At 43.5% G+C, this 17460-nt stretch overlaps 1 protein-coding gene across 3 annotated transcripts in view; it reads left to right on the top strand.

Moving 5' to 3' along the window:
* Positions 1-6096: 6096 nt before the first annotated feature.
* Positions 6097-17460, top strand: part of LOC139476989 (E3 ubiquitin-protein ligase UBR5-like) — a 53787-nt gene continuing 42423 nt past the window's right edge. For all 3 annotated transcript variants that reach the window (XM_071259561.1, XM_071259553.1, XM_071259544.1), the window contains exons 1-6: positions 6097-6251; positions 7928-8054; positions 8353-8429; positions 8921-9040; positions 12927-13134; positions 13308-13367. In XM_071259561.1, coding sequence (XP_071115662.1) covers positions 6190-6251; positions 7928-8054; positions 8353-8429; positions 8921-9040; positions 12927-13134; positions 13308-13367 — 654 coding nt within the window. In that variant the 5' untranslated portion in view covers positions 6097-6189. The remainder of the gene's footprint in view (positions 6252-7927; positions 8055-8352; positions 8430-8920; positions 9041-12926; positions 13135-13307; positions 13368-17460) is intronic.

The following is a 17460-nucleotide window of genomic DNA, read 5'->3' as shown; positions in this document are numbered from 1 at the left end:
AAGGAGGGAGATACCTATAATGCAGCAGGATCAACGTGTAGATACCAATGATGCAGCAGGATCAAGGAAGGGGATGCCGATGATGCAGCAGGATGAAGAAAGGAGACGCCAATAATGCAGAAGGATCAAGGAGGAAGATACCAATAATGCAGAAGGATCAAGGAGGGAGAAACCAATGATGCAGCAGGATCAAGAAAGGAGACGCCAATAATGCAGCAGGATCAAGGAGGGAGAAACCAATGATGCAGCAGGATCAAGAAAGGAGACGCCAATAATGCAGCAGGATCAAGGAGGGAGATACCAATGATGCAACAGGATCAACGTGTAGATACCAATGATGCAGCAGGATCAAGGAAGGGGATGGCAATGATGCAGCAGGATGAAGAAAGGAGACGCCAATAATGCAGGAGGATCAAGGAGGGAGATACCTATAATGCAGCAGGATCAACGTGTAGATACCAATGATGCAGCAGGATCAAGGAAGGGGGTGCCGATGATGCAGCAGGATGAAGAAAGGAGACGCCAATAATGCAGGAGGATCAAGGAGGAAGATACCAGTAATGCAGAAGGATCAAGGAGGGAGAAACCAATGATGCAGCAGGATCAAGAAAGGAGGCGCCAATAATGCAGAAGGATCAAGGAGGGAGATACCAATAATGCAGCAGGATCAAGGAGGGAGATACCAATAATGCAGCAGGATCAAGGAGGGAGATACCAATAATGCAGCAGGATCAAGGGGGGAGATACCAATAATGCAGCAGGATCAAGGAGGGAGATACCAATAATGCAGCAGGATCAAGGAGGGAGACACCAATAATGCAGCAGGATCAAGGAGGGAGATACCAATAATGCAGCAGGATCAAGGAGGGAGATACCAATAATGCAGCAGGATCAAGGAGGGAGATACCAATAATGCAGCAGGATCAAGGAGGGGGAACCAATAATACAACATTGTTAAACAAGAACGCACCGGTAATATCAGCAGCATCACCGTGGAGAAACGCCATTAATGCACCGGTTGGGGAACAAAACGGGGAGTTTTGACAAATTGCTTGTCTATCCCCGTACAAAGTCATTGCCAGCCCACAGCGATTACCGATCACGCTAGGTCTTCGAGACATTTAATTATCATCGCCCTTGAACTATCGTATAGCTTATCAAATATAAACGTGTATGTGAACATGCCCGTCAATGGTGGCTTATCTCTGCATGACAATGGTGGCTTTCAGAATATCAGGTTTATCGGCTTTGACTCAATCTGCCATCATATTGCGCTGAATGTTAAATGTGACGGGATTAATTCTCCAACACGTACTTATTATTTTTCTGTAACAATATGTATCATATAAAATAGGAAACCGGTCCAATTGAAGCAGACGACTTTGTTTGTCACAGTGCAGTGAAATCTGTCCAAACCTTGCTTGGAACATGTTCGGAAAGTTCAGTTTAGACATCAGATCGGATTCTAGGGAAGAGTCACATCCCAGGCCTTTGTATATCAGGCGAAATGGGCAGTCAAGATCGAAGTGTCGACAGTAGTCCTGCTCAATAACTGTGGAATTTTTATTTTTTTTAAACGAAGTTTTTTTACTAAAAGCCAAGGCAGGTCTAAATCAAGCTAAACTAGAGTCCAGGTTTTGTTGCTTGTCTAAAATCCTTTATCCACACAAGATCTTTCGCCGCTCAACGTTTCTTCAGATGTAATGGGAACTTTAACGTAGTCATAGGCGACGCATTATTTAGATAAACGGCAGACGAGGATAGGTTCCTTTAAAAGAAAAAGAAAAGTATTTTAGAGAAATGTTTTCATGGACTAAGTATTAGCATATACATGTAAATGTACATGTCTGCATGTACAATATACATTTATTTCATGAAACTACGGTAATCTAAAATTACAATATTTTTATGAACATATCGATGTACCTGTATATCAGGGCTTCTGAAGACAAATATATCAACGTGTAATACCACAACATAATCTTCACATACATTTGAATGTGCTGTTGCGAATATTCACTCTAATATGTGTCAAAGAGATCTATCGTAGTGAAAGTATATGCCACATAACTGGTCATTGGCCATTAAAAAGAAAAGATCCTGCTGCATTATTGCAAATTAATAAATTTTACGTGTCTTCTTTTTCTATTTTCGCCTCACCGAGCGAATGAGTGAATTGTCTTTTACGTCGTCGTCTCCATTCAGCAACAGACCCGTGAAGATCCGGGGTAGGATAGGTCTTCAGCAACCCATCCTTGCCGTAAAAGGCGATTATGCTTGTCGTAAAAGGCGACTGACGGGATCGGGTGATCAGGCTCGCTAACTTGGTTGATGCATGTCATCGATCCCAATTGCGTAGATCGATGCTCATGATATTAATCACTGGATTGTCTGGTTCAGACTCGATTATTTACAGACCGCCGTCATATAGCTGGAATATTGCTGAGTGCGGCGTTGAACAACAAACCAACCAACCAACCAACCATTCAGCAACATCACGGCCACAGCACGGATACCTTGAACTGCATATACTAGTAATCAGACAATCAATGATCGATAGAGTGTGAACAACTATCCCCACCACCATATTACGATTACACCACGGTATGAAAGCATGTCTTTTTCTGGAAGTAACCGTTATGATGTGGGACTTTCATGGTTCCCCCTCCTGGTATCAGTACCTCGTCCACGGGCCCATGCATTCCATCAACCGACAGCTAGCCATACATTCCAAAGATTCCACGTGTTATATTTAGCAGTGTCCATTGACTTGTAGTCTGTCTCACAGTCGCTGGACCATATTATTTTCCCTTCCGTCCTGCCTTATTGTAATACTATATCCCTAAATAAAGCAAGTCTAGAATCTCGCTCTCACTGGGACTCCTTTTCAATTTAAATATAGTTGCTTGTTTCTATTTTTCAGAGATTATAGACAATGATCTCAGCAAAGGTGTACATAATATGTATGTCTAAGTGGATTTCTATACGAGAGAAAGTGATGCTGGCTACTCTAACGGGCAATTAACCATGTGGTGGACTCCACTAGACTAAAATCTAGTCTCTAAAATGAACATATTTTTACAGAAAACAAACTGTTGTTAAATTATAATTATGAAATATAATAAAAAAAGAGCCCCGAGACTCTCTTCATTTTCAGATCCTGCAGTAATCTAGACTTGCCAAATACTATAGACTTGCATGGGCTGTATTGGATAAATTTGTTTCAGGGTCTGTACGACAGACTAGACTCCACGCATGTGCCGTTCATTACTGTCAAACGCTTCACGTTCTAATGACTATATCTACTGTTCAAAAGAAGACACAACTGGAAGACGGTGTTTTTTTCAGATGCCAACCAGCCATGGCAGATTATGTACAGTCATATGAAAATAAAGTGAGTGAATTAACTTGGCTTTCATGCCACTAAACAAACTGATATGATAAAATGTATTTCAAAAGTATAGTTACGAGGTTTTTTTCTAAACTATCTGGGTACACAACCATCACTGTATACTGCATGAGTGAATGAGTGAGTTCATGAGTTGGGTTTAACGCCTCTCTGAACATTATTCTAATAATATCGCAGCGCGTCAGTTTTCTGGGGTGGAAAGTCCGAGGTTATGCAGGTCGAAGGTATTTTTTAGAATTATTTTTTTATTTCAGGAATTCCTGTTTCAAATAGAGGACCCATGTAAAAATAAATGGTGTAAGAAAGGACTTCGTTTCTTATATATATTTTTTAAAATGGACAAGGACAACGCATTCACTCACAGGTTCACTCTCTGTATATGCGGATACAGAAGATTTATAATACATCGTCTTGTGTGTTTGTTTGTCTGTTGCTTAACGCCGCACTCAGCAATATGCCAGCTATATGACGGAGGTCTGTAAATATTCGAGTCTGGACCAGATAATCCAGTGATTGTCGTCATGAGCATCGGTCAATGCAAATTGGATACGATGACATGCATCAACCAAGTCAGCGAACCTGATCACCCGATCCTGTTAGTTAATTGCCACATACTACAAGCATAGTCGCCTTTTAAAACAAGCATTGGTTGCTGAAGACCTATTCCACCCTGGACCTTCATATATCGTTCAAGCATTAGACAAAGAAGCGCAATTTCAATGTAAGCAAATAATAAATCATACATGTCCAAGTATGTCACTCACAAAGAGAATGGTAGAGCATCCATTTCTGATAAAACTTCACTTGTTCACTTTCAGCATAATACCTGTTCTTCTCAACAACACATCTATCCTGAAGAACTCTTTCGTAATGTATCAAGCTTAGAGTTGTGTAAGAAACTTTGCCTTTGTAAATGTAAATTTTTGCCATTACAGAGTCCAGAGAGTCAAGAGAAGACAATATCAGCTCAAAGGTTTCATCTGAAACAAAATTCTTTTTGAGGACAAAAATAACGAGTTCAAGGCTAAGGTTTAAATTGCACTCATGGGTACACTTCTCTTTTAAGTCTGGAAATAACTTCCAAAAAGTTTGGACATGGGTATACAGTCCCAAAATAGATGAGGAATTGTTTCTTCATGGAGTTGACCACTATGGTGAAACCCACGAGCCCATGTATACATGGTGCTGACAAAAGAAACATAATGAGGGCGACCCTGGATTTGAACTGATGATCATAGGTCTCTGGTGCGCTAAAGCGGGGCTAATTGCGGCGCCTGAGATAACAGGGCCATCCGTGTCTCTGACAAATGTCTAAGTGGTTGATTTCAGTTAACATATTTGGTTTCTCCAACGCCCTCATGCCAAAATATGAGGCCAGGCCAGACGATGTTCGACAGAGACACAGGGGCAGGAACACAGTAGATCACACCTCCAAATGATATATAGAGCGTGTTCAAAATTATTGAATTTTTATAGCGACGCGCGCGTGCGTGGCTGTTTGTACTAGTCCGGACTAATGCCGATTTTATAGTGCTAGCCCATTGGGATACCATGCCGCAGTTTAACATGAATACCCCACTCAGACACAGTTTACTGACTCCGTGCCGTCCAGTCCTTGTTTTAGCCCCTTACTGCTGAGCGTCAGGCAGGGTAACAACAAGTTTCCATCTTTTGAACGTCTTTTGGTATGACGCGGACCTTCCACTCTACGGACGGCCGCTCTGCCACTAGGCCATGGAGGCGGCCATAATTAAAAGAAACTGAAATAAGATAACTCATATTTCACATTTCACGTCCTCCGACAATTGGTATTACGTTCTTCAATGCTACATGAATGTACGGCTGACTGTTGTATGGCAAAATGGTCAAGTAAAGACCGTATACATAGTTGCCATGTCTAAAGTTTTATTGGAAATTTTAGATAACATATCATCCTTACCTGGGGATTTTCAGTTTCCAAAACTAATAAGTATCTGGGGTGTTATTGAAAACGGAGCATCTTCAGACTTTTGGTTGTATATAGCCTTATAAAAGGTTCTTATGGTACGTGAAGTTCAAAGGTTAATGACCACAAATTACATATCCTACATGCGTAATTCTACTGCGTCTCAAATGTTAAAAGATAAAATATTGTAAATTGTTGAGTAATTGGAAAAATATAATCAGATCGAAAAATATAGAATTGGGAGATAAATTATAGTAAATGCACTGGATTCATTGTTGTTAGGTTTCCGTTTCCTGCAGGGTATTTCATGTTTTGTGTTTAAGAGATGTCGCATGACTGTATGAATAATTCATGACACAATGCTAGTTCATAAACAAAGACCTTCTTGTTGTGCATGACATAAACCAGGCTTATTTCCCCATCGTCCGCAAGGACGTTCAGCACATGTGAACCTTCTTCCCACATTTGATACGTGTTGAAGGATAAAATATGTACACATGCACTCCCTTGTGGAACGAAGAAAATTAATAGCTATTCAGACAGTTTTGCAATCTACAGAACAATAATTTGATGTGACAAGTAACTCGAACCTATTATGTGTAATGAGTATCGTGTTAACAACGAACTTTATTGTTATTAATATAAACATTTGAAAGCGTCCTTTGACAATATACCGTTTCTCTGTCGCGCTCATAAATTGACCAATCAGCGCGCACCTGCCCCGTTACACCGAAGCATCTGTTCAAAATGGCGATGGGTCGCTCTCAATTTTTGTGAAGACTTGGGGCGATCCTTGTTAAAATACGACAATCTGTGTTAAACAGTTGTTTATAAAATGACTTCTCTTCATTTTGTTGTTCAACCACTACCGGGAACTGATGATCAACTAAACGAAAGGTGATGAATCCAGGCAATTTTTCTATGTTTTAGATGTCATCGTACCCCAGACAAATCAGACTCGGGCACGCATGTGTAACGTCGACGACAAGAATACTAAGCTTGATGTCCTTTGTGTGGACATTATGGAGACTGAAACGACGATATTCATTGTTGAAACTATCTCCCCATGATGATTGTGTTTCGTAGACGTTAAATGAGATTATGTTATAATGTATTTCGTTTCCATAAATAGATTCTGCTGGGTTAACACATCTGGATTCTGGCTCATCCTAGTTTCTTAGATGTTACAGTATTCCCTGTCAGGTATCGGAAATAGAAATGGTAGTTCCTTTTCATATATATTTAACTTTGCCGGAAATAATAATGTGTATGTAGCACTGAGCTGTAATATTTCTCACAATAATTCTAAAAGCCGTGAATAACGTCCTTTTAGGATATATGTTGTACATTACAGGAGCCTGGAAGTTGTACATCATGTATAAGTCGCAGGCAGAATATTATGAATCATGATTATTCATATTTAGATCCTATTTCAATAATACAAGGCATTGTATGCACATGCAAATTAATGCATCCACCCAGTACTGACCTCTCATGCCTGTTGCCTTTCACTATGTTATTTCCATGATGGTAACAAATCTTAGTTTACAAGTTGCACTGACAGAGGAGAAACAGTGTTATGATATATGCATCTAACAAAAAAGCGCCACCATACTGAAGCAGTGTTTAAATTTGATAGCATGAAAGTCCTTGTGAAAACACTGGTATTAACTTGAAGATTAAGGGGGTCCTACTTTAATAATGAACACTCCTTTTATTAAGAAATGTTTCTGTGAGTTTGTAAATTTGCATTTGATAAACACGTAATTTCAGTGGCTTAACCATGAGTGCATATTTCTGATAACATGATGTGTTCAGCATGAAACACATAATACTCTGTTCGAATTTGGGTTGGGACAGGTCTCCAGGACTCTCTTGCTTGTCATATGAGGTGACTAGATTTATCTAGACCCGCTCAGAGGCCGATATTCGGTTCCAAGTATGGAACCAATATCAGTACAATTCCCGAATTTGAATAAAATAATCCTCCTTCAAGTTGCAATAATAATATCAAATGATAAGTAATGCCTTTGTAGAGGTGACTTGTATTTTACTCATAAAAGAACCAATAAAGATAATAGAAGGGTCTTCAGAACTTAGTTGCATTGAATGCAATGTTAAGATAAGAACATTGACAAAAATCACAATATTGAAGTAATAATGATTGTTTTCCCAATTTGTCTGCCAAGAAGGCCAAGGGAACATAGCTTTCCAGATAAATCCCTGGGTGCAAACTTGATTATTTACTAGTCGCCATGATATAGCCTGAATAGTGATGACTGGAGAAATAAATAACATTGACTTACCCAAGTATATATTTTTATTATTATCATTATTGGTAGGCATAAATCATAAGTTGGCAGATAGGGTGTGAAAAGTAGGACAAAGTAAATATTTCTAACGAGTCATCCGTGTACACATGGCGTAACAATGTGCTGACGCTGCTTGTATTACTGAGTTAGATGTACTGTTGATTGATCTGACTGCCTGATTTTATGGTGACTGATGTAGTTCACATGTTGGCAACTTCACTATCAAAGTCACTCATATATGGAATACTTTTTACATTGCAGACTAGGAGAAGTTGCCGCCAAATTGAGTCATCATGGATTTACCAGCCCAACATGTCTGTCTGCACTGAAGAATCTAGTTATATCACAATGTGTGATTGGACCAAACTATATTGCTCTGCTTCTAGAGGTTTGTAGTGACATGACCTTGATAACGATAAATTAATATGTATGAAAAAGGTTAACATTCAGATACCTTTGTTACTTTCGTCAAGACACAGTGGCGTCATGTTTAGATGTCATGAAATTTGTGCTACCTGAACAAATATTTGCAGTAATGTACTAGACCCAATGTAGTTTAAGATGGTGTTTGCCACTTTCATGTGGCTGGAGTATTGCTGAGGGTGGCATTTTAGGTTTATTTCATGTTTTGCTTGTTTCGCTTAAATTTGCAAAAATATATGCAAAGTTGTTGTGATTTTTCTCAGAATGGCCGAATCTGCCGTGTGCCTTTCACACTGGTGACAGACAGACTTGACCTCAGCAAGAACAATGATAACAAAACGTAAGTCTTTCTTTCTCTGCAATGATATTTTTTGTCTGCCATGCTTATGTGAGGAATGGGGATTAGAAATAGAATTGGTCCCCAGCAACCTATGCTGGTCATAAGAGCTTACCAAATGAATCAGGTTGTCAGACTGAGTGACTTGTTAATTGCATGTCAACATACTCGACCTGACATAGTTGTTGTCAGCTGAAAAACTATTTACTTTTATAAAAAGCTTCATGCATAAAAGTCTTTAAAAAGTGGATGTAAATACTTGCAGTTAACATGTTTCAGTTCATTTATTAATCATTACGAACTGTTCAACGTGTTCAATAATATCTGTAATAGCTGAAGGGCTGACCATGTTGACAGCAGAAGTAACAGTCTCATTGAGAGAGGTCAGAGCACCATATGCAATAAACATAATGAAAGATGCTAGTTCTCTCAAGACAGCTGTTGATATAGCCATAGTTTCCAGTATGTCTTATCATTAACATCTGTCTGTCCAGGAAGCCTAGTAAACCTGAGAAACCAGAACGGAACCTATCTCGGAATGGAACACTGGTCGTGGAGAGCCCCCTTGTGTTGGTGTCAGATGCTCTAGGATCAGGCACAGCACAGGCTGTAGGGTAAGACTTATATGCTGCAGAAAAATATTTTGTCAAATTTACATGATTGTTTTGTCTTGTCCTGCATTGCTGTCTTATGCTTCTACTGCTGTTCTTTGACTAGGAAGACAGAGCTGTCAGAGGTACCAACCAGTTGTGTGGCATACATCTTCCCACAGCTACCACGTGTTCGCAAGTGGCAACGTCACATTTAATCACATCACTGCTAGCACTGTCACTTAAAGTACTAGAACACGTCTCAATCAATCCAAGTTTAAACCATCTAAAACAGGCAATTATCAGCCCAGGTGCGCCTCTGTTAAGGCTTCCCCCAGGCTTCCTCTTCACCATCCTCGTCGTCGCCAACACAAATCCAGGGATGGTGACTGCTGGGCCAGACACTGATGGCCTTGGCGTTCAAGCTCCTGGGATCTCTTACCCCCAGTCGTCCCAGTCATAGACACCGTTGTAGGTGGGAGATTGGGCAGGTTAGGGGTCAATTTGACAATTCTTGAAGATCCGTATGTCACCAGCATCCTTCGTCAGGGGTACAGGCTCTCTCTGACAGCAGACCCGATGTTTACCTCTGACCCAGTGGTGGATGCCCACCCACCTAGTCAGACTCGGCACCTGTTCCACACCTTTCCGCTTCTCGTGATCAAGCAGGCGCTGGAGATTGTTCTAGTGTTTCTGGTGCCCAAGAAGGATTCATCTAAATTCCGCATGATCCACAATCTAGTTGTCTTCAACAAGCGTTACCTTGAATGTCCTCCTCACTTTCTCCTGACTATGTTTAGACTGCGCAGGACCAGAATCAATGCCAACGATTTCCTGATCAGTCTTGACCTCCAGGACGATTCTCTTCATGTGCCCATCTACCACAGATGCAGGAAGTTCCTCAGGTTCTTTTTCCAGGGTATCCACTACCACTGGGCGGTCCTCCCATTTGGCATTTCTCACGGCCCCCTGTTTATTTACCTGGATTACCAAGCCAATTACAGCATACCTGCACCTGAAGAATGTTCAGTTCAAGTCTTACATCACTTACTGTCTACTTAGTCATCAGGACCCAGAAACCCTCCTCCTTCACAGGGATTTCACGTATTGTCAACATGCTGAACTGGGATGGATCCTCAATGACCTCCATAGCGCTCTAGGTTTACCTCCGCTCTTGGTGGACAGTGAAATTGAATGTCGGCGGTGACATGTTCCTAACAGGGCTCGCCGTCATATGGCTGGAATATTGCTAAGTGCGGCCTGAAACAACAAACAAACAAACCTAATGGCACTCAAGCCCACACTCCACCTGTTCGTAGATCCCCAGGGCTGGGGGGACCAAACTGCCTCCAGGCTTTGGTCAAAGAATAAGCTCGCTGGCACAGCAACAATCTGGAAGTCGAAGTATCATTCCTGGCTTCAGCGCAAAGAGATAGCCGTATCCACAGACAACATCACAGTCGTCTGGTATATTCGCAACCAGGGGACTCCTCACTCATCATCCCTACTGTCCCAGACCTTCTGATTCTTTCAGATAGAATTGATCGACTGCACCTGAGGTTCATCGTCCAGCACATCCCCGGTTGTTGCATGCCGGACAAAGTGGCTCCACAGAGTGGATGCTCCACCCTGATGCTTCTATCTGTTGTGGCCAGCAGTTCGTCCTGCCACTTATTGACCTATTCACCACCAGTCAGAGTTATCAGCTCCGGACCTACATGCTCTGACTTGGATGGTTGACACATACAGCGTTCACTGGAAAGGCCTAAATGTGTACGTTTTACGCCTCCTGTACTACTTACAAGGGTTTTGCACACCAATTCTATCCCTGCTTTTGATCTCTAGACAAAGCTCCAGGTAACATTTTGAGCAATTGAGTTTTTACTCTAGCGTTTCAATTTTAATTGGGTTACTACATTTTTCTTGGGTAACCAATATTTTTTCACTCACATATTTATCACTATTCGGTTTTACCCCATAATAGTGAACATTTTAAGATTTTTAAAAAATGAAATAATGTTTCAGATGTATATAACTGTTCGAAATATATAGGCTTGACCCGGAAAGTAAATTAGCTCATCATTGTGTTTTGGAAATTAGCTCCTTTGTATGCATGCTGAAAAAGCTTCTTTGGGTATTAACACATGCTGTTTTTCTACATTTGAGTTTTTCATTTAATGCATGCAATTCTGTACGCAAGTTAATTGAAGGTTATTGGTTTTTGGGGGGTATTTTACACAAATACGCTGCTGATGTGTAGCTCTGCATAGACCTTCAACACATACTCTGTATGATAACAAGTGGCGTTCCTTTGAATAAGAAACAGGAACCTATGTCTGCATCACCGCAATTTATGGCTGAACTCAGTGCTGGCAGTTCCTATGGATCGCAGAATGACCAAGATCCTGGAACTTCGGTCACTATTGCAATCATTTCCTCTGGAGGATCAACTTGCCAAGTTTCATCCCCCAGCCTGGGATTTGAACATGGTATTGAAGTCGCTCCATACTGCTACCTTTAAACCTCTTGGCTCGTTGTCTTTCTTCAATCTTAACAAAAACAACGTTATTTTCTCCTGGCAGCTTGAGTCAGCAAGTTACATGCCCTTGACATGTCCTGAGTACATTTAAAGCGCAGAGCACATGGTGCTGTCCATCTTGGTCTGTGCTAGGATTTCATTGCTAAGAATCCTCACCGTTCCTCCCTTATCATTGATAGTGGACTCCAAGGACAAGGATGAGCTGGATTTCTGTGCCCAGTTCAAGTCTAAAGGGTTTTCCTCCATTGATCCAAGACACAACAGAGGTCCTTCTCAAAATGTTCCTTCAAATCCATCATGGAAGGTTGTTTTTGTCATCTCACAACAGGTGACCCACGACAGTCTTGACTTTTGTACCTCGGAACTGACCCTACAATCTTTCTGGTAGTTTTATCCCAGACTAGAGGGTTTCATGTTTTCATTTATTCCAGCTGCTTGAACTGAATTTAGAACTTGACCTCCTTTTTCTACTTTTTCCTTTTCCAAGACTGGATTTCACACCTCTTTCTCTCCCTTGTGTGTATTTATCGGACAGGAAAGTCTGTGGTTTCCGACTTTTCCCGCTCAAGATGCTATCTGGTTACCCGGACTGTTGGAAGGGTCTTTCCTGAAATTCCATGTGAAAGGTACGCCCCACTTCGTTCTGTTTGATAAAAATGCATTTAGGTAGTAATGCAGGATAAGATAAAAACATTTTGTAAAATCTAAATATATTTTACATGTGGATACTTATCCTGCATTATTACGTCTAGAGTGCCCTCCCATCGCTTTGCTGCCTACCCGCGAAGTTTTTCAGATGTCCGTTACTAGCAGTGATGTGATTATATGTGACGTTGACACTTCCGGTCACGTGGTAGCTGTGGGATGAAGGATGCCACACAACTGGTTGGTAAAACAATTTCTGTAACCAGGACCTCCCACAGCTCTGTCTTCCTAGTCAAAGAACAGCTGTAGAAGCATTAAGGTAGTAATGCAGGATAAGTAGCCAAATGGGAAAAATATTTAGATTTTATTAATTTATCATATATATAGAAACTTATGATAATGTATGGTATATTAAAGACAGACAAACTTGGATATTTTGAACTATAATCATGATAATTTACCGTCGGAAATTAGTTTATGTCTGGAGACATTCTGTACAGTTCGACTATTTTGTTTAGTGCAAGATGAATTTCATCAAGGGATTATTAGCCATTAATGACAAAATTCTGAAAATGGATTTTGTTGGGATAGACAGTTCAAAGTATAAAAGTTATTGAGACAATTCAACAATGGCACTCTTTCCATAATTGATGTGGTTGGCAGTGGGTGAATACCCCGTGTGATAGCAATTTGGTCAAATTGACTAACATTCACTGTCTCTCACAGAACATGGCCAGGTACACGAGGTGGAAGTGGAGGCGTTGGCAGCAGCAGCGGTGGCGCCAGCAACCCCACATCCCGCAACAACAACCAGCAGGGCTACAACCGCATGCAACGTACAGTGCATGTCAGTAGAGGTCGGAGGTCAGGGGTCATTGTTGGAGCACGTCCTCTTGTACCTGCCTCAGTGGTACCAGAAGAACTCATAAATCAGGTAAAACAATTTTTTGAGTTAAGACAGGAAATCATAAAAGTGTTACCAAATTGCCAAGCATAATTAGTTCCATTACATATGTGCATTTATCATTGTACAATTTATCAGTCAGTGAAAGTGTGGCTGTTATGCTGTGTGCGTGTGTTACACAAGCAAACTGGTTTGTTTTGCAGTGTCAAGTAGTACTACAAGGCAAATCACGAAACCTTATCATTAGAGAGCTGCAGAGAACGGTGAGTGTATCAGATTTATAATCCATGTTTGGTTACTATTCTAGATGATAAACTGCTTTTCAGTGTTTTACATTCTCTTTCTGATTAAATCCTCCTTGGGGCACTTATTGCATTTTCCTTGCTCAAGAAAATCTACATGACATAGTTGTAACCATTTTCCTTAATAAAAAATGTTACCACACAAAAAACTTCGTTTTTGTATGATATACGACCACCCTCACGGTACCTTTGAATTCAAATGGCCGTAATGGCATCCATTTTGTAGTTCCACGGGCTGATGCATGTAACGCCAAGGCCATTAAGAAACGTCTTGGGGTTTTGTTATATCATACAGCATTATACTACGACATTGGCTATTAGTATCGCGTTACAAATCGCATTCTACATTACGCCTTTGCTTCTAGTTTCACAATTTATGCACGTATCTTTCCGATCTTTATATCGCACTGATACACGTTAATACCCTTCCCACTGACCTCAGAAATTACGGTCTTGTTTACAAGACCGTCAAACTGTGTACAGGTTGTTCTAAGACAGGCACGAGATCTGTGTAATGCCCGGCATCGGCCGAGGCAGACCACTTGGTCTCGGGGACGATCCGAGACCGGGCTTCGGCTCCGGCTCGAGGTCGCTCCCCAGCGGAGGTGTTGCGGGCGCCGGCTGTGCACTACCGACGCGCAATTATCTCTAGCGGAGCCAGACGCCTCTTCCGAGGCCGAGGCTTTCACTAGTGGATTCGTAGCCCGGAGCCAGGGGGGGTTCCCTTGGTCTCGTATATGAGACTGAGCTTCGGCTCCGGCCTGAGGTCGCTCCCCAGCGTAGTGGTGGCGGGCGCCGGCCCGTGCACTACCGACGCACAATTTTCCCTAGCGGAGCCAGACGCCTCCTCTGAGGCCGAGGCTTCCACTAGTGGATACCTAGCCCGGGGGCAGGTTGGTTCCCTTTGTCTCAGGGACGATACGAGACCGAGCTTCGGCTCTGGCTCGAGGTCGCTCCCCAGCGGAGGGGTGGCGGGCGCCGGCCCGTGCACTACCGAGGCACAATTTTCCCTATCGGAGCCAGACGCCTCTTCCGAGGCCAAGACTTCCACTAGTGGAAACCTCGCCCAGTGCCAGGTGGGTTCCCTTGAACCTCCGGCACCTCGGCACCGGGACTCGGCCTCGGGCCGGGTGCAGAGGAACGTGCGGGACAGGATTGTCCAGGTACTGCCTCAGGTGGCTGCGCCCATGCCAGAGTCGGAGACACCCAACTTGACTAAGGTCAAGCAGGGCCGGCGGTTGCCCCCCCCTTCCCGTGTTTGGTGCAGAGTTGAAGGCTGTTTACATATGCCTCGAGGAGCAATATCATAATGCATGCCCACATCTCTGTGTGTCCGTACACTCCGCGTATCTGTCGGCTGTACAGAGGGAGTTAGCGGGAGAGGGGCCGGCCGACTTACACACGCCAAGACCTACTTGCTTTGCCGTATAAGAGGGTGCCACCCTCTTCCCTGGGGCTCAGCAGGTGGTCCGAGAGGCCGCTCAATTGTATACGTCCATCAAAGACTCTAAGGCCTTGTTGGAGGTACCAAGCGTTAAAAGCGCGTAAGCGGGCCTCTCCAATTTTCCGCTCCTACGCTAACGCACGGGTCAGACGTTCACACCTGCTTGGAAGCCGCCGCTTCCTTCAGGTATAAGGGCGCCGGGAGGAGCAAGAGAGGCACGGGCCGGGGCAAGACAGCTGGCCGTGGCCAACAGCTTTTTCGCGGGGCTGGGAACGATGGGTTCCCACTAGCGCCCGAAGAGCCCCGGGTGAACCCACAGTCACAAGTTAGAAGGCGGAATTCCTCCGTGCCGAGTTCGACGCACTTCTTATGAAAGCTGCGATCAAAACCGGGTCCCGAGGGACAGGAAAGCTAGATTGGACGGACAGTTCTGTGGGCATTCCCCCCAGTACCTCTCATTTCCAAGGTCCTGTCTCAGCTAGGCACTGTGCGACTAATTGTGCTCCTGGCACCTCCTTAGTCGGCGCAGAGTGGGTTTCCAGTAATAATCAGGTTTCTGGCTCAGCCTCCTGTTATATTACCTTTACGACCGGACCTCCTATCCCAGAACGGGGCCCTCCACCCGAATCCCAGGATTCAGTGGGTGGCTTGGCTACTGTCAGGAATCGCCTCCAGAAGAGCGGTATTCCTGCACGAGTTGCAGACACAATACTGGCTTCGCGGAGGGATTCGACAAACGTTTAGTACGATAGATAGGCCTGCTATGCGCCCTGGTGTGTCGATAGAGGGATTGCAGATCTTTTTTCTGCAGATCTCGTATCCGTGTTTGAGTTTCTCCAGTCATGACTAGATGATGGCCTGGCCGCATCAACAGTCCGAGGGTACTCTACAGCTATCGCAGCTTTTCACGTCCCTGTCGACGGGGCACTTTTGGGTGCACACCCATTAGTGCAGCGCTTTTTAGCAGGTGTGGACAGGCTCCGACCGCCAGTCCGGCGGATCAGTCCCCCTTGGGACTTGTCAATCATTCTCGATTGGCTGTCCGGTCCTTCCTTTCGGGATCTGTTGTCTCTCTCTCTTCAGCTGTTGAGCTGGGAGACGGCGTTCCTTGTGGTGGTAACGTCCGGCAGACGGGTAGGCGACATTCGTGTTATGTCAGCCGATCCCGAAATAACTGTCTTCCATGCGGTCGATAAATATCACCGGGACAGAGTCAGTTTTCGACTACTGGACTCATACCGTCCTAGGGTCGCACACGCTTCCACGTGACCGGCTCCTATTGAGCTACCTACTCTTTCACAGCCTTCCTCGTCGGGGACCACTGCAAGACATGCTCATGTCTTGGATGTCCACACGACTCTCAAGGCCTATATCATCAGAAATATGGGTGTCCGTAAGGATAACCAACTATTTTGCTGTTACGGCGGTAGGAAGGTTGGCTCCTATCTCGAGGTGGATAGTTTCAACCATTTGTACAGCGTATACGCTTACAGGCAGGGACCCCCCTACCAGGTTGAAGGCTCATTAGGTTAGAGCAGTGGCTGCGTCAAAAAGCGTACGCCGCGGCTCTGCCCATTCAGCAGATCTGCTCCGCAGCTATTTGGAGCCAGCCGAGCACGATTTATCAAACCTTACCAACTCGACAAACACTCAAGCGAACGTACTCGGTTTGGTCAGTCAGTTCTCCGAACTGGGCAAAGTTCTAATCTCTAGCCGATTTAGCATTCGAGATTTAAGACAGTGTTCCGGTTATACTGCTCAGTAATGGTCCGGATTTTATCTTCTGCGGTCGATAAATATCAGTCCTTACTACTCGATAATACTCGTATTATGCGCACGCACTCCTTCGATACTCGGGGACCCTCTGGCCCAGCTCAGCGCTGGTTATGGTCTCTCGTGATCTACGCCCATATATCACTGTGGGGGGGGGGGGGGGGGGGGGGAAGGTGTTTCGAGTTCTCAACTTATGACAAGCCGCAAAAACAGGCTTTATCATAATATATGGTCGACCACGCCCTGTCTCTAGCCCCCGCCTTTCGACGGTGGTGCCTAACGATAAGGTTGGTTCCATTTATTGAACTCAATATTTTATTCTGTTGAATAATCAAATACGATGTATTTACGCCTGTTGCTGACGGATGCCACTTCCTAGATTATCTTTGGGAGTCTGTCTTGATGCAATAAGTGCCCCAAGGAGGATTTAATCAGAAAGAGAATTTTACAAACCTGTAGAGGTTATGAATTCTCTGATGAAATCCTCCTTGGGGCACGGCCACCCACCTCCCCACATTCCGTCAACATTTGACATATGGAAAGTGATTTGGGTGAGAGTTGCTCCCCCTGGCGTGAGGCGCCGTTGGGTTTAGGCCCCGTAAGGGTGGTCATATATCATACAAAAACGAAGTTTTTTGTGTGGTAACATTTTTTATTAAGGAAAATGGTTACAACTATGTCATGTAGATTTTCTTGAGCAAGGAAAATGCAATCAGTGCCCCAAGGGGATTTCATCAGAGAATTCATAACCTCTACAGGTTTGTAAAAATTTTATGACAGTCATGACAGAATGTAGGATATTGAAGAATAGCCAAAAAGACTTGAGTTAGAACCTGG

This window comes from Haliotis cracherodii, unplaced genomic scaffold (assembly GCF_022045235.1).
Source record: "Haliotis cracherodii isolate W230 unplaced genomic scaffold, xgHalCrac1.p SCAF_1, whole genome shotgun sequence".
In the NCBI taxonomy this organism is placed as follows: Eukaryota; Metazoa; Mollusca; class Gastropoda; order Lepetellida; family Haliotidae; genus Haliotis; species Haliotis cracherodii.
This window is presented reverse-complemented; position numbering and strand designations above follow the sequence as displayed.